This window comes from Botryllus schlosseri, chromosome 12, assembly GCF_051294905.1.
Source record: "Botryllus schlosseri isolate E-star chromosome 12, Bs_hap1, whole genome shotgun sequence".
In the NCBI taxonomy this organism is placed as follows: Eukaryota; Metazoa; Chordata; class Ascidiacea; order Stolidobranchia; family Styelidae; genus Botryllus; species Botryllus schlosseri.
In genome coordinates, this window is record NC_137247.1 from 18,617,769 (window position 1) to 18,636,190 (window position 18,422).

At 41.4% G+C, this 18,422-nt stretch overlaps 1 protein-coding gene across 1 annotated transcript; it reads right to left on the bottom strand.

Annotated features, from left to right (window-relative positions):
• Nucleotides 1-202: 202 nt before the first annotated feature.
• LOC145451590 (hydroxylysine kinase-like) lies at nucleotides 203-8,046 on the bottom strand. The gene is made up of 3 exons (XM_080329800.1): nucleotides 6,802-8,046; nucleotides 3,933-4,183; nucleotides 203-1,078 (listed from the first exon to the last, which is right to left on the bottom strand). Exons 1-3 carry the CDS (start codon nucleotides 7,001-7,003, stop codon nucleotides 347-349), a joined length of 1,185 nt encoding a protein of 394 aa, XP_080185926.1. The 5' UTR covers nucleotides 7,004-8,046; the 3' UTR covers nucleotides 203-346.
• Between the last annotated feature and the right edge of the window lie 10,376 nt (nucleotides 8,047-18,422).

Consider the following 18,422-nt stretch of genomic DNA (forward strand, 5'->3'; position numbering starts at 1 on the left):
TTCGTCTTTGGTAATCTTGAGGACGACTTCTTCAATCTTTCGCTCATTCAGATGTCAGTCTCTCTCGCACCCATGCGTCCCCTTCGTGGACTTTGCTGCCGACTTGAAGCACGGCTCACTTTCAGTCTGGGCTTTTCAATGCACTGCAACTGCAGTGAGGTCGGCGATGAGGAGCCTAGAGAAACCTCCGATACATAACCCCTTGACACATAACTTGTAAATTAGAGGCATGTACACACTGACTATAAGTGACATAAGATAACATAAATAGGTCAAGCGATGAAAATGAAGTGGCATGGGTCGGTAGTCGAAGTCAGTTTATATTGTCCGGTAATCCCGAGCTGGTCTAAAAAAGCAACTCCGACGCATGCTGTCTTCCCGTTTTGTCTATCATATCAAACACTCTTGGTATGTGTTTGGATTGGATGAATATGAATTCGCTGTTCTCCGGGCGCAGGCTCGCTTGGTGACAGCCGATGACGTAAGATACACACAGCCTGCTCATGATTGCGTCCAACAACACATTTTTCTCTGTTCCAGTCAGCGGATTGCGGGATTGGTAACCACGGATCAACGCGCCAGCAGCATGCATGATGTCACATCCTATCGCGACTGCTTTGGTCAAGAAATATGCGATGCTGATCCCAAGACCTCCCACTAGGTATCCGAAATGACAATGCTCAAAATCCAGAATTCCGCCAAACTCCCATTCTCCCGCTACGTTGGTGGCGATTACGTTGCAGTCGCTGAAATCGCAGTGAATGAAACCTTTAAGGCAAAATACAAGTCTCAAATGTAGTAGTAAAGGTGGAAGCAGTGTATTGGTAATATATAATTTGATTGAATAATATGCGAGCCCTCCATGTAGCGAACAAATACTCGATATTCCCCGATACTTGCCTTTCCGTAAGTCATTCAAGACTCGCAAAAAATTGTTTTCGTAAGAGCTCATATGTTTTTTGATTTGTCCGATGATTTTCGTATCGCCAACACTAGAGATCTTCTCTGTTCCTGTCAGGGCGTTCTCCGGCAGATACAAGAATTCGGAAGATCTTGTTTTGAATTTGAAATCGAGAGTCTGTCCGAAAAGAAGGCGTGTTAATATAGGTTTTAGTGACTAGTCTCTCTCACTCTCTCCCCCTCTCTCTCTCTTCCTCTCTCTCTCTCTCTCTCTCTCTGCTCTCTGTGAACACGAACTTCCATCTCATCAGATATAAATTATACCACTGCACTGGAATGTACTAGACCAGTGGTTCTCAACCTTTTTGTCTTCGCGGCCCCCTTTCGGATCGTCACGGACCCCTGCGGACCCCCACAAAGTTTTAGTTCAAATTTCGTAGCTCAATTATCCAATTAAATAGTATATTCATATTGAAATGAATATACTATTTAATTGTATATTGAAGTTCTGTACCTCCAAGAAGCTCAATTATCGTGCAATCGCCATCTGTCTTGCGCAAAAGATAACTGTAGCATTAGTAATAAACACCAACAAAATGATTTTCCTTGAAAATAAGATCATACTATTTATGTGGAAATTGGGTTGATTTCTATTATTTCAAAGCGAATTCTGCAACTGCATTTCTTGGAATAAGTGGTGCCTTCGATTTGACCTGAACGAGTGCCGAGAATCCATTTCCATAAATATAGATGGTGGCGAATGTAATAATTACTAGGAACGCTTCCGACAATACATTTGGGTATGATCGCAACAAATTTGGCACCAAAATCGACAAACAAATTTTCTTAATGAACATATAGAACGTCAAGCCTGGTCATTTTTATCCAGCAGCTTATCTTGAAGTTATTATGGAAAAATGGTTTGGCAATTAAGCAATTAAAATGAGTCTGCACAGTGGGGTATTTCATCTCAGACGCCCATTCTGTTGACGTGAGCTCTGGAGTTTTACTATTGTAATGAAGTGAAACTGCCTCGTGATTTGCCGAATTAGAAAAGAAATACCAATTAGGTTAGAAAATATTTTGAGGCTTAGCAGACCCCCTGAAAATACATCGCGGACCCCCGGTTGAGAACCGCTGTACTAGACTTAGCCTATGGGCAGGCACGTATCAGTTAGTAGCAGCAGAAAGCAAATTTTAAGAACGAAAATAGCGTGATCTGTCATGCGATATTGTCAAAATTCAATATATAATTTTATTAGATTACAAGGTTCCTCTTAGGATTGTGTTGAATTCCATCTGCTCTCATTCTAATACTGTTGAAATCCAAGACATTTTAATCACTGAAGTTAGTATCGCTGTAAGACACTTATATTTCTCAGAAACGTTCACAGTGTAGGTAGAATATATTCAGTATCCACATATACTAGTGGTAGGGACCTTTTTTGACGGAAGAGCCATATTAGCCCAATATTTTCAATTGTAGGCCTAACTCCCGAAGAGCCATACATGTCAATCGACTCTTACGTCACAATTAAACAACCGTGGCGTATTGGTAGCATGAATATATGGGATTCCTAGTGGGCGCCATATTTTTCTGCCCACGTAGGTAGGTGGAACCAAACATGGTCACTACAGCAGTACATACTTACTGCAGGGTGTGATACGCCAGTGACGTGGTGTTAGGGGAGGCAAGGGTGGCAGGGCCTCAGATGTCGTCAGGGATGAGTGAAGGAAAATTGTGGACCCTTCAATGGTTATTGGTATCTCCTATCGATATTTATGAATGACTAGATTTTAAATGTTTTCATTCCCAAAATCACGGAATTTTCATATTTATTGTTCGGAAATATATAGCGCGAAAGGAGAAGGCTCACTGTTGCGTTACACACCTGCATTTTACGGGGGTGATAGAAAGCTACTAACCAACCAAGAAAATAGATAGCTATGGCGCTGTTTTTAATTTGACCTTGTAATTGTGAATGTCACTTCCAAGGCATTTTATTTCTCGGCGTAGATAAGGAAGACATTGTATATTTGAAAACTGCCTTGTCCTACAGGGTCGTCATGACTGCTATTCTCTTTCGTCAATCCAAGATTTCTAGACGCGATAGTGGTTAGATCGAATTCGCGAGTGGTGCTATAGTCGGCGGTGCGACAGCAACTTAAGTTTGGGGATTTTGAAAAGAGAGCGGTACGAGCCCATAACCTGGATACCCCACTGTCTTGACCTCTCAAAAACATTTTTATGCTGCCACGAGAATAATTATTCCTTCCGTCATGAAAATTTATTAACAAGTTGATGCAATATTGCTAAAATAAGTACAAAATTACAAATTTCTCAAAGAACCATATCTTATACCCAAAAGAGCCATATATCGCTCGCGAGCCATAGGTTCCCGACCACTGACATAAACTAAGGTCCATTTGCGAACGCCAACCTCAGCAGAACTATCAAGTTTCGCATACCGAACAAGAGCGTGAACCGAATGTTCGCATCACCCCTAGCTGGTAGCTGGGAGTACTACTCTGACTATTCTGGTCAGTAGTTTGAAAAGCGATCAAGTAATAAGTATCTGTCACAGGTATGTAAGTAGCACAACGTACTCGGCGTCTTTGCGTCAGCAACGAGCGGCGATATGCAGCGTAGGCTACGTTGTACAAATGTACATCCATTCTGTAGTGCAGGTATTGCGAGCATTTCACTTACGAATATCAACTGGAAATATGATCCACTGGATGTAGTATTTTCGAAAATGCTGACTTATTTATACTTAGATGTGATATCATGACATTGCAGGTGAGTTACATTTTCAAGTTTCGCGTCGGGCGACATAGTATCATGGTGCTGGCTAGGATAAGTATCTGGCTTCAAGGCACTCGTATAAACATAAGCAATGAGCCTGACACGCACGCAAATAGGCCAGTCTCTGTATCTCTGGATTTAGGCCTACTGTTGGACTATTGTTGTTATTGCTGTTAAACTCAGAAAACCAACACTCTGTTTTGCATTTGTAAAGCGTGTCTTATACCTGTCCAAGTAAATGAAGCTTCGCCAGATTTTCACCGGATAAATAGCACATTCTTAAAAAATCCTCCTTTCCAAACTTCAGAGAATTGATTGAGTCGCCAGGCAAAAACGACAGTACTTGCAGTAAGAAGTCGGATTTGTCACTTTGGTGTTGTACGTACGTGTCTCCGCTTTTCGTTTGATATGGTTTGCTGCATTTATATCCGTGATTCGATAAATGAAGCATGAACGCGTGTTGTAGCTTGCTGTTATCTGTAAGATAAATCAGTGATTTATATTCAATCAAACTCATATCATAAGGATTATGGTTTAATTTAATACAAGAGGTGTTTTAGAACACTTTGTTTAAAACGTGGTTTAAAGCAGTGGCTCCTCGCATTTTTCAATTTAGGAGCCGCATTTCAAACACTCGAGTAGGCTATACTTATAACGAAAATTTAAAGGTAGCTAGCCTACCTCTGGATCTCACCATCCAGCTAATTCAAAAGCATGCACTGCGCATATACTTCTATAGCAGGGGTCGCCAACTCAAAGTGGGTCGCGGGCCACTTTTCAAAATTCTTAGAGGCCGCGGGCCGCATGACTTCAATATCGAGATTTACATAGCCAACGAAGCGTATGATAACTCTACGTCAGTACAATGCTGTGCTCTGTTACATGGGCGATGGGCACAGTAACCACAAAATGAATAATATATTATTGAACAAACACAAATACAACAAAAAATATCATGCTCATCAATTTCATTATATTTGAACTATTAGCTGCGCACGATACCTGACAACACTCTGTAGCAACTAAAACAGGGGTGGCCAACCTTTTTGCTATTCACGGCCGCATTTCGATTACTCATGTAGCCCGCGGCCGCATTCCGGTGCATAGTGGTAATAAACAAACTGGTGCCAAATATCCATGTTAAACTCACCATGTCCATTGCTGGTACACTCCGGACGAATCTATTTACTCATATCGCCTTACTATGGACACCGAGATCGTAAATGTAGTCATGTTGTGAAGAGGGACTGGGATTGGTACGGCAGTCGCTCGAAGCGCGAAAATTTTTTCATGTTCATGAGTGAATTTCGTCATTTAATATTAGTATAGTTTCACATATTACCATCAAATATTCATCCTTTCTCGGCCCATGTGACCAGCTTCGCCGGTAGAGTTTATGCAGGGGTATCTTCAAAAACTTGGAGAAGTTATTAATGCTGTGGTGCATCTTTGAGTGGGCCCATCCTCATTAGTCCCCTATATGTTGCATGAAGTTATTTCTTGACCTCCCATTACAATTGTCGTTACAGTGGAAAAATATTGGATTCGTCCAAACGCAGGCCTAACAGAAAAAAATTAATTCGGGATGAGGAGAACACGATTAAGAATTGGTATTAATTTATGGGGCGTATCATTTTTCTCTGCTGTTCGCATCAGTATTGTGGGACTCAGATTACAAGGGACAGTGCTGTATTAAAATCCAAAATCAGCTCGCATTGAAGCGCGCGTAGCGCGAAGAAAATTTCAAGAATAATTCAAACCTTTCATTAATTAGGGAGTCAATTCGTATATTCAATTTGCGTAATATTGACAGCCGCCAACACATCCTAATTGAATTGAGTGTCGACGGCCGCATAATTTTTATTCCTCCATATAATGATATTACCACGCCGAACCGAAGGAAAAGTGATATTGGACACAGTAGAATGGCTTACTTTGAACAACAACAACAATATGTTTAATCTGAAATCAATTTCGGCATTTCGAAATGGTTTACTGAGCGTTCTTCCAAACTTTCTCCAAATCAGGATGCGGGCCGCAAAATATGACCTCGCGGGCCGCGTGTTGGTGACCCCTGTTCTATAGCTTCTATATCGATTATTTTACCATTGTTAGACGCAGACGTTCCATCACGTAATGACCAAGTCTGCGGCGTATTGTTGCAATTAATACTTGACTATGAACCGTTATTTTGGTGTCAGTAAAATTGTGTCGAAATTAACTCTTCACATAGGCGGTATATACAGGTTTATGACCAGCAGAACTCAGGATATATCTTTGTCTGACGTGTATTCTTCCATGCGTTTGACGCTAGTCAGCAAGAATTCTCCGGTTTTCAAAAGCGGCCTTGGACGGCTTTAGACACAACTAATATCCCTCATTTTACCATTCATATACAGAATTTTTAGCATTCACGTACAGGTCGGCGGTTCAACAGTTATAGCACGTGGGAATTGAATGAATGTTCTGATGATGATGACAGTCGACCGTAAAAACGCTGCCTGAAGATATAGTCCTGGTCAGAGGTATTATTTGGTCCGTTCAAGACAGGGGTCGAAATCTTTTCCTCAAAGAAGTCATATTGACCGCTATTTTCAATTGTAATTCTTAAGGAGCCACAGAGCAACGCCAATCCACTCTGACGTCACCAGTGAAGATTAGTGACGTCCTTGCTAAAAATCAAAACAATAAAGCATGTTTTTCAACGAGACCATGTTTGTTTTAAATTTATTCTTGATTTTATTTCAACCCCAATTATAACCATGCCCAATGTATATATCCCGAGTTCGATTCGTATCATTCCTATAAGTCCAAATCTGGTAATGAATCAAAATCCTCTTGACTTTTTAATACAGTTTGAAAATGATTGGAACTTCACCATTCAAGTCCACAGGTAAATCCTGTGTTGAAGAAAAACGCAAATTCAAATCCGACCAACTGCTTATTGATAGTTTCAATCTCAATATCAGCTTGGTTATTTTCTGCTACACTCCTACATGCGTTGACGAACAAATGACATTGCGAAATATTCATTGACCAATCATACCCTGAAAGTTGTTTAATGTTTAAAGAATGACTGAAAAACATAACCATACCGAAAAAGCTTGCAGCATTTTGATCGAATATTTTCACAACCACTTTCATCTCCAACGTCTTGTCACATTCCAAATGGCACCACACCATGTAATTCACATTGAAATAACTATCCATTTTCGTAATATTCGTCGTTTCGAATCCGTACTCATTCCGCAGTACGGTAGTGACGTTCTCCGGGGAAGTAAAGTTCACTTGCGACATTCCTCAGCATATGTTACCAAGAAGTAGTAACTAGTCGGCTTAGGTGAATCAATATTATTAATAAAACAATCATATAAAAGCAAATTACACAACATAAAATAAACTTATATTGTGGTGGCTAGTGGATTGAGCCTGTCTTATAAACGCCAATGATCGTATACTGCTAGCTGTAGTTAGAAATATGATAAAACAGTAGATATCAGACCCTCTCTGAATGGAATCTATGATTATGTTCATGGCTGACCCCAAGACGATTATGCTGTAAGCCTACTGACAAGTTGTCTTGCCTATGAGTGGGATCTTTAACAGTAGCTGACGCTGGTGTATTTTCGTTCTACTAGATATTGATGCTTTAGATTCCTATTCAAAAGTCGAACCACGTCAATACATTGTTTCATACAACTAAATCTCGACTGCATCGCATACGCAACGCACCACGTGCACATATATTCCACGATTCGCACCGCAGAGAAGTCATTCCTTCCAGAGATAACTTGTGAGGAGTGTGTTCAGCAAAGCCGAAATGTTCACAAGCATATAATTTGCTCTTATCACTTTCTTCGATAGCGGCCAACCGGGGCCAACGTATCGTTGCTGTTTTAACGGTTCATGGATTTTATCGAATCAACTCAATTCCGAGTTGGTATAGGAAAGGGATACTCAACTTCCTAACTGATCCCAGAATTATACTGTTAGTGGCCAAATTTCTGCTCCTCATCGGAAGAGAATTGTTACAGCATCATGGGATCTCATGACTATTTCAAACTGCTGTCCCCGATCGTAGTTGCCACTGACCATCGTATAACACTGCAGAGCTGATGTATGAACATAAATTAAATATTTCCGTGCTTGATTCATGTAAGCTACGTCGATGCCCGCGGCATATTCAACGGCGAGCTGATCGACACAGTTGTGACATAGCCGGCATAAGTCGAAGGACACAAAATTGTCGCAACATTAACGTATCGCGCCATGCCGTATCAATTCCCTGGTGATGGCATTGCGACTTTCGAACAATTATTCTCACGGTGCATTATAAGGAAGTTGAATTTGCTACCATTGTTTAATTTTTTTCTACTTTCCTTTCCTAACTAAACATTTTTTTACAGCCAGACTGTTCTGAGTCAAGTGTACCTGTTTGATGCTGGTGTGATCAGACTAGATGACCTTCACGGTCTTATCGATCATTCCTATCTAATACCGAATACTGTGCACGCATATTTTCTGTACCACATTCACTGCCGTTTGTTATGTATTTTGGTTCGATGAAAATAAAGACTCTCTCTCTCTCTCTCTCTGAAGATGGACATGGCATAGTATGGCATGATAAGAAAGAATAGTGTATGCACATATTAAGAAAAGAAATTTCGGTACGTAATAGTATGGAAACGTGCAAGTACGGTATGGAATGTTTTCAGGCATGCGACGGAAATAGTGGTTCCATGCTTCCATGTTCAAGCAGTTTCGCCAGAACCATGACAAAGATTCTACTTTAGACTTGTCAAATCGATTGCATACCTCGCAAAATCGTCAGAGGTGGTCAAAGTAGTCAAGAAATCTACTCAAGTAGAAGTAGAAGTAGCGACGAAAAAATCTACTCAAGTACAAGTAGAAGTACTTCTTCCATAAGCAACCTAAAACTACTTGAAGTAGAAGTAGAATTGGCTAACTTTGAAAGTACTCAAGTACGTAAGTAAGTAGTTGTGAAAACGATCCTAATTCGTTCACATGGATTGTTAAAAGGTGCAAATTGAGCTGTGCGATAGGTGACGAGCTTGATTCATATTGATGCATACGAGCAGGTATCCAATTTTCGATAGCATAAGCCAGTGGTTTCCAACCTTTTTCGACTCATCCCCCCTTTTCAAGCTCAACACCGATCATCGCCCCCAAATTTTGTGAACCGAAAAATGGGTATACAAACTGTAATCATCGGCGGGTTGACTAAAAAAAATGGTCAACTTCTCGGCTCGATGTCGAATATTACACTTTTTCAACTAAATTTTCGTGGGTTCACTAAAAAAATGAAATTTCTCCGACTTGACTCCAAAATAGCCGTTTTAACGCGTCATCGCGCCCATATCGACCCCTTCGCTTTTTTCGCCCCCTGTCGCCCCTTCGTCATTTTCGCCCCCTAGATCGCCAAATCGCCCCCTGTGGGACGATATCGCCCACGTTGGGAACACTGGCATAAGCAATAAGCATTCGTCCACATCATGTGAAAAAATGATAGTATTGATATGGAAATGGGATGCTAATCCTCTGTTTTCTCGAACAGCACGTTTAGAAAATAGCATGCATGGTATGGCGCCATCCCCCATATTATAAGGCCCGTAGTTTAGCCGAAGAGCAATACGGAGAAGTTGTATAGGATACCGTGTAAAGACTTTGCGCGATTAGTAAACGTTAATAAAAAATATGGTGGACCGTAAAAATACCATATTGTGTAGCTTTAATTCCAGCAATTAAAGACATTACTACACTTGCTTTTATACTTCAACATGTATGTTATCCAGACAAAAGAACTGATATTAATTATAACCAGAGGTGGTCAAAGTAGTCACCGTGGCCACTCAAGTAAAAGTAGAAGTAACGCCGGAATTTCTACTCAAGTAGAAATAGGAGTGGTGGTTCAGAAGTAAATAAGTAAGTAGGCATTCTACGCTTATTTTTGCCTAGAAAACTGAAAACTGTCAAGTAGAAGTAGTCTAAAATCATGACTACTTAAAAAGTAGTTTGAGTTGACAAAATCTACTTCAAGTACTTCAAAAAGTAGAAGTACTTCGTTACTGACCACCTCTGATTATAACTCAAAGTATATGATACTGGGAATTGAAAGTGAAATATAAATACTACTTCTAAAAGCAGAACATGTATTTCATGTTTTAGTACAGAAAGTTTCAAAGGTGGTATGCTAACACAGCTCTAAAACTAAAAAAAGTCAGAGTCCACTTTTACAGATTAGGACACGCCATGGACATGCTTGATTACGATATGACAAGTAAACGCTAGATTGCGAAACATCAGTTTCAAACGTTATGATGAGGCATATATACTGTGATGAATTATTTCATACGGGTGTAGGGCGACAATATGGTGTGAACGGAACCGCGCCAACCCTCCACCTAAATTATATTCACCGATATTTTCGTGAAATCATATACTAGTCACTCTGTATTCCTGCGCGCGAAGCACGACGAAAATTCTGGACTTTACTAAACTTTTATGAAAATTAAATGTTGATACTCCGTAAAAACAGCCCCGAAATTCCTCAGGATATCTTTTTGATTGGAAGATTGAACTACTTCTTCTTGACAAACTGAAAATAGCGAAAAGTAAGTAAGTAGATCACAAAATATTACGAAGTAGAAGTAGAAGTAGCGAAAATCAGATCTACTTGAGTAAGTACCAGAAGTAGAGGAAAGCTACTTGAGTACTTCGAAAAAGTAGAAGTACTTCGTTACTGACCACCTCTGAAAATCATTCCCTGACAAGTCTTTGTTCAAATCCCAAACTGCGTCGCAGACTCCACCACCCAGGTCAGGATATTTTTGAAGACGGTCGCAAGGTATCACGCTTCTAACGATCATTGCCAGGAAACTGGGGGCTGGGACGAGGTTAAATTGGAACGAACGGCTTTCATGTCGATGTGACTATGATTACCTGAATTTGTTCTACTTAGAGCCGTAACAGCACTTCGTCAGGCCCCCCAAAACGCTGGTCTTGGGCCCATCATAAGGTTGAAAACCTAATTTTTGGGTGGCAGCGCCCCCAGACTCCGAGCTAAGTCGTATGTTATCACAGAGATGATGTTCTGGTTCTCGGTGAACAGCGAACTATTGTTGTCTCATCGCGCGAAAAAAAATCAAAGTCTCGGTTGAATTCGGTCAATGAAATTCGAATTGCATATATTACTGTCAAATATTAACTGCGATAGCCCAAGTGCTCAGATTTACCGTTTACCGTCTTTGGAAATTTAGGGCCCGTAATTAATATACTTAGCCTATACATCTGCCGTCGGGCCTGTTGTTATCAATAACTTCGTTGTGTATGTCGTGACCAGGGCTTTGGAGCAGCCGTAAATGTTGAATTGCTCCAGCTTCGGAGCTTTCTTCCATCATACATTAGCTCGGGAGCCGCATTACTACGACTGCTCCGGCTCCGGCTCTGAAAACTATCGAATGGGTATGTCTATATCAGGGGGTAGCCAACCCGCGGTCCGCGGGCCGTATGTGGCCAGCGAGAAGGTTTTGAGTGGTCCGCGAGGTAATTTCGTATTATATTATCGAAATCCTGTTATATTATCGAAAATGAATGGCTAAGATTATGAACTTGCAAGGCCAACCCTAAATATGATTAGTCCGGTCGCGACACATGGAATGTTGATGACTAAAATATCAATCCCAACGCATTGGCAGATCCAGGGTCCAGTCACATTTGAGTAAATCGTCGTACATTACAATAAACTAAAATAGTAGTAACATTTTTCTTCACGCTTTGCGTGTTTAATTGTGACACGATTTCTTACATGGTAGCCTACCCCATCCTGAATAAGAAAAAGAACGCCTAATTTAGCCGATTGAGTCTAACTGTATTCGCAATTACGAAATGAAGCATTTTCGTGTTTGCGCTCGCAGAAAGATCGTCGACGATGAAATGATATCGATATGTCCAGATGCCGAATAGTCCTGTACTTGCAAACTGAGCCCATCGGGCGGTATACAGTAGATCCACAATATACTCAAGTAATCTAGCTCATTTAGAAACTTTGAAAATTTTACACGCTTGCCGCGGCTAGTGGACAGCGCATTCTCTCGTCGATTGCATTTCTCCCTTTGTCGAAAAGATTGGCCACCCCGGGTCTATATAGATTACTAATCTACCCGTAGGTTAGTTTTCTATAGTAATCTAGAGCAGTGCTCTTCAACCTTTTTCGTCGTGGTACACCCTTTCAACATTTTCTCAAAACTCGTACACCCCTGACCATAGGCGCCGACTTTTATTTTTGCATGGGGTGGCGGCAGGCGCGCAGTCAGGGGGTGGCGAAACACCCTCCTTTTAAAACGCAAAACCCCGTCCTCTTGAAATGACCATTCTGACGCTAATGTTCAGTTGCAATTCAACAAGTCGTGTTATCAGTGTTACGAGGACAAATTAACCAGAATCGTTTGTACACGCATATCGCATCGCACAATGTAACGCGACGCGATCTCCCGCTGAGATGATTGCGAAATTAGGTCATTGATTGCCGCGAGCTCGGCATTCGTCGCTGGACTAAGCACTGAGCAGAGAGAGAGATGATATTCTTTCTCGCCTGCACCATCGAGATGCTTTGGCGACGGAATTGCGATACGGCCCCATGAGGTCATCTAGTCTGCGCCCCCGTTTTTTTTTTCTCCTCCATGCTATCCGTGATTGCTGAGCGCCTATTTTTCGAGTCTTTGGTATGACCCGGCCGGGGATCGAACCCACGACCTACCGCTCGAGAAGCCGGACGCATAACCATTACACTATCTCGCTCGGCAGGCTGAGCAGTAACATGGCGCGACAATTCTGGGACACGAAAGAATGGTGATTTTGGTTACAAACGCGCGCAGCCAATCAGTAATTATTAGGGCCATTTTTATATGACCTTAAAAAATCAATTATATGACTTTATTTTATGGAAAATATGACTTTATATGACTTTATGTCAAAATAGTGTATTTTTACATGTAACCAACGTCACTCATGGAACTGACGAGTAAAACATACACAACATAACAGTAATACGCATCCATTTTTATTTTAGACCTCTGTTGTAGTACAGTTTCATGTAGTGTGGAATGTTGGAGTCTTTAAAATGACAATTCGGACGTAAAAATGACTTTAGTAAGGAAAATGAGCGCTCCACAGACGCTGATGTGGGTTGACACTTCTGCAGTTTTGCATACAGCGCTGGTGAAATGTCTTGCCTTTGTAGCTCCATAATTTGTTTCACATCGTTTTTGTCCAATCGCTGTGTAATTTTTGAGTGTAATTTTTGAGCTCAAGCGGGTCTTTTCTGAAATCAAGGGCATTTAGATCAGCATTAGCCTCTCTGATGGTGTACGTACAACTTTCCATTTTCAGTATCAAGCTTGAAATATTGTTGTATTGGAGGCATATTTCGGTGACCAATTCTTCAATTATTTATCATAGTGGTGCCCACCGTAAATACTATTTTATTCAAATCCAAATGTATTTGTATATAATTAGACCAAGCTAGACCTATTTAGCCTGCCTACCCACTGAGTGAACTTCAAATGACGTCCTACTTCTGCGCACAGAAGTAAAACAGATTGTGTAGCAACACAGTGCAATGTGTGACCTCATAATGCAATGTGTGGCCTCTTGGGTCTGCGACTGCAATGTTATGTAGGCTAACCTTACAGCTTGCCTTCGCTCATTCAGAAATTGCCTTACTTTCTTATTGCTTAATTGCTTCACCGCTTAAATTTGCACTTTTTATTTAAAGTATACAACAATATGACTTTATAACTGAAATATGACCTAACCAAGAAAATATGACTTTATATGACTTTATAACTTTCTTAATATACCCCATAGGGGCGTGGTTTTCGCGTTAAAATTGATTTCACGACTTACTGATGCATAGAAAAAAATATGACTTTAATGACTTTAAATGGCCCTAGTAATTATCCCTTACCGCCAACACAATGGGTTTTACTTAGTATTGAGTAGCTCACATCGCGACAATTGATTGCTGATTAAAACATCGATTTTGACTGCATTGCTGCATTTCCCGATTTACATTCGCAAAGCATAATTGGATTAATATTATGGGCACTGGAATAAATTCCAACTAGCAGGCACACACAATAAAACACTGTTCAACATGCGCTCCGAGAATATTTATCACAAAAATGGTTCACTAAATATTTTAAACGCGGCTTGCGGCCCTCGTCGATGCAAATAATGCACTTCAATTTGTAGAAGGGGAACGGAGATTTGGTCGTCAAATCGCGACAGAATATGGTGTTTATCAGAGCGCGCGATGGCATCTACGTTTCTAACGATGAGGTCGAATTTGTATATCTAATAAGAATCGTTAGTTTGCTGAAATCAGCAGCAGTTCACTGTGCAAAATACATAGTAGTGATCAATTTTATCGGACTGTACAATCGGCCGGCAAGGTTGCGCTGAAAACGAAATTGCAGACATGCCGCAAACCTGCAATAATTACAATTACTGGGTGCGCTAGTCATACCTAAATACCCAGATTCGGCAATGGCAACGAACACAATTTGTTCAGACGCGGGCTTAAGTTTTAATCAAAAAGATACATAAACGCAAACAATATTACACTCAGAGATTGTAAACTGTTTGGCGAAAGTGTTTCTGCGGACGGTATTAGGCCCGCATGCGGACGCGCTAAATCAAACCACCGTCGATAGTGCACAAGCACATGAGATATTGATGACCCATTTCTCATACAAATGATTCTAGCTAATTTGCAGTACGCAGCATCGATAATACGAATTAGTGAATTGGCATTTCAAAAGGACTGGATTTCTAGTTTTAAATGACAAACTCACTGGCTACGCACCTAGGGTTTTAATACCGACAACGCGCTGGTTAAGATTAGCCTGGGGCCTACGGCATACGTAAGTCCCGATCAGCCAGTCGAATTTGATCGTCAAATGGTGCGATTTTAATTATCCAGGTGTTATTGCAGCAAGAGCAAATTTAGCGCATGCCGCAACCTTGTCGATAGAAATACAAATCCCGATGGTTTGAAATTCGATCCGCGACATGGTTGCGGCCGATAGAGTCCGTCCAGCGAAGTTGGTTGGAACACAGAAGGTTCCTGCTCAAACTAATCGAATAAATTCAAAATTTCCGCCACCGAAAATCTCTTGTTGCATCAATAATTGACAACATAATTCAACGCCGTGCACTGCACAATGCGCAGTAAGAATAACAAATCAAACACTGATAAGTGTCTCCGAGGGAATACGAGTGTATAAAGCAGACAAGAATCAGTAGCCTAGAGATGATAGCAAACGAGAAAGCCTGCATCTAATCAGTAATTCCTGAACTTGCGTATATCACAATGGGTTTCCGAGTCTGACATCGCGACTATTGTTTGCAATTGAATATGCGCACTTTGCGCAGGAATGACTTTCAATTCGCAGGCATACACTAACACACTTTCCTATTTCGCGGTCCAATTAAAAAGACTATCACGAAACTAAGTCAAGAATTATTTTGTAAACGAAGATGCGCGCAAAGACAATTTAATTGAGAGAAGTATAACGTGAATTCGCTGGTCCAGTAGAGAGAGCTGGTGTTCCTCAGAGCACGATAATGGCGATAATCGCATGTTTAGAATTTGTGCGCCACGACAGTGCATTTCTTAAACTTTAATGTCTTTGCTTTGGGTAATGAGGACGACTTTCGCTTGCACGTGCACTCCCACTCTTCATTCTCTCTCGCTAACGTGCGTCCACTTTCAGGACTCTGCTGCTGACTTTGGAGCTCGGCTCACTCTTCTTCTGGCTAGGCTTTTCAAGACGCTACGACGGCGACGAGGAGCCTAGATAAATCTCCGACACATAGAAACATGGCTGAGCCGAGACTCGAACCAGCAACAATTGGTTGCATAATGACGGCCGCCAACACACGCTAATTTAAATATGTGTAGAAGGTCGCAAAATTATAGGTTTGCGGCTGAATGAGGCCGTACGTCCGCAGGTTGAGCACCCCTGGCCTAGCCGAAATAAGGATGAACATATGAGCAAGGCTGCAACGTATAGTAAATGCTAAATACAAATCAGGGCTCGAGGTTACTGGACCACCATCTAACGCAGTGGTTCGCAAACTCGACCCCCTGGTTGCACAAGCATGTACTCTGCGCTCTTCATAAGCTTGCCGCAGGAAGCACCAATTCAAAGTGTCCGAGCTGTAGTTTCCTCGAGTATCATCAGACAGATATCGCAAGCTGGACACATGCTAACTCCACCCTGCTCTACTCGAAAAGGGTGTCCGGTCCATACCGAGAATGGACATTACCGAGAATGCAATACATGCAATACAGGCATGTTATGCATATGAATAGGTCGAGTGTGTGCATGGCGGCGTTGCCACATTCGGTATCGATTGTCAGGTATAAATTTCTCGACAACGTCCGTTACATTAAGCTAGATTCTTGGTATTGGCCATTCTCGGTAATGTCAATTCTCGGTAATGTCCGTTCTCGGTAATGCCAATTCTCGGTAATGTCCGTTCTCGGTAATGTCCATTCTCGGTTATAGCATTCTCGGTAATGTCTATCTCTGTAATAGTATGGAACCCTCCAAAAGGAAGTATTAAGTCCACTACGAAAGGTTAACTGGTGAGAATCATTTGCTTATGACATCACATTGTACGATATTACACATCCAGTCAATCTGTTTTGAAGGGTAAACTGGCGTATCTATTGTGATATAGCTATAGTCATCGTATCATCGGTTCATCATAATGTGGATCTGGTACACCCCTGCACACCCAATCCGAGTGGTACACACTTCAAAAATTATGATACACCCTGGGGTGTACGAAACACCCGGTTGAAGAGCACTGCCATATTGCTCATTACCCTGTGCGCCAACCTGTACTGACGCATAAACCTGCCTCTGTGATAGCTAGCCATCGGCTCATTGTAATTCGGATCTGGTACACCCCTGTACACCCCATCCGAGTGGTACACCCCTTGAAAATTCTGGTACACCCTAGGGTGTACGAAAACCCCGGTTGAGGAGCACTGATCTAGAGTCTCAGTCTGTCAACCATCGGATGCAGCCACGAAGACATAGGTGGCACCGTGTCGCCTGGTGACGCCATAATGAACACTTGTTGATTGTCGATAACATCATTGTTGGACTATAGAACACACTTTACTCCGTGACATTGCTGTGTACAGCATTAAAATTCTAATGAGGCGTTTTAACACTGGCAGGCCATACAGCTGAACTCAATCCTTAAATGTACGATTATTATTCAACTGTAACTGCAGTAAGATCAATATGGGCGGATATCACGAGCTGATCAATAGAAATCCGATAAGTACCAAATTGCCAATGGTTTGAAGTTAGATATTGGTGCACTCGTTGCAAGTCCATCTGGTGTCGACCAAGTTTATCGGAATATAATATTTTCCGTCGAAAAGAATCGAATAATTGAATTAAACACTGCGCCATGCACAGTGCTCCGTGCCCGTAACGAATTAAACTATGCACATTTACAAGTCACTGTGCGCGATAGTTCGGGAATACCAGAGTATCAAGCAGACATCAAGAATGGATACACGAAACAGATGATTACAAATTGGAAATCACGTATCAAATCACTAATTTGTCTCCAACATAAAATACCATGGGGTTCTGACATCTCATCGAGTAGCTCGCACCGCGACAAATGTTTGCCGAGTGTAACGGCGTTTTGGGCTACTCTTCTGCCATCCCCTACTTACGATCGAAAATCATTACTGGAGTGAATGACGATCATACGCAGTAATGAATTCCAATTCGCATGCATAGTTGCATACACAATAACACTGTCCAATTACGTGGACCGATTAAAAAATTATCGCGAAAGAACGAGTATTTGCTTATCCGATTCAGAGCAACGATGAAAATGGAATTTCTCGGCGCGTGCTCGTCATATCAACATGTGCAACGAAATCACGTTTTTATCCTCCGTCCCATTTCACGCAATACATATTGAACATTATCTGTGAACCGTACAATTGGCCAACAAGGTTGTGCTGATGATGAAATTGCGGGTATGTCGAATACTCACAATATTCACAGGCATATCTAGTAGGGATGGTGTGAACGTGAGGTTCACGTTCGCGTTCTGTGTGTGAACCTCGGAAATTTAGAGGTTCGCGTTAGGTTCTGCACTGTGAACCTTTTTCATATATTACAATTTTCACTTCATTTTAACATCTTTCGTTAAAATTTATTGCATTTCAATTGCGGGCCACTCTATGCATGGCGCTGGCAGTATAAAAAATCAATTAACACTAGACGAGCATGCACCTTGACAATCTCAAAAGTTTTACTTGCGTTGTTACAAAAGTTTGCTCGAAATATCCAGCTTACCGTTCGTAAATATTTAGTGTTGAAAATGATAATTTTATAATGCTTGAGACATTGTTAGACTATAGATAACTAACCTACGGATAGATGGGCAGCACGAGAGTCACGGTCGAGTGAAGCGACAACGGCAGATTTGTTGTCGCTTCATACCATGAAACGGGAGAGAGAGAGAGAGAGTCTTTATTTTCATCGAACCAAAATACATAACAAACGGCAGTGATGGTGGTACAGAAAATATGCGTGCACAGTATTCGGTATTAGATAGGAATGATCGATAAGACCGTGAAGGTCATCTA

Coding starts and splice junctions, on each gene's coding strand:
- LOC145451590 (XM_080329800.1), bottom strand. CDS start 7,003: ATGTCGCAAGTGAACTTTACTTCCCCGGAGAACGTCACTACCGTACTG. Junction 4,184..6,801: donor AAATGCTGCAAGCTTTTTCG/GTATGGTTATGT, acceptor TTTATCTTACAG/ATAACAGCAAGCTACAACAC. Junction 1,079..3,932: donor AGCTTCATTTACTTGGACAG/GTATAAGACACG, acceptor CTTTTCGGACAG/ACTCTCGATTTCAAATTCAA.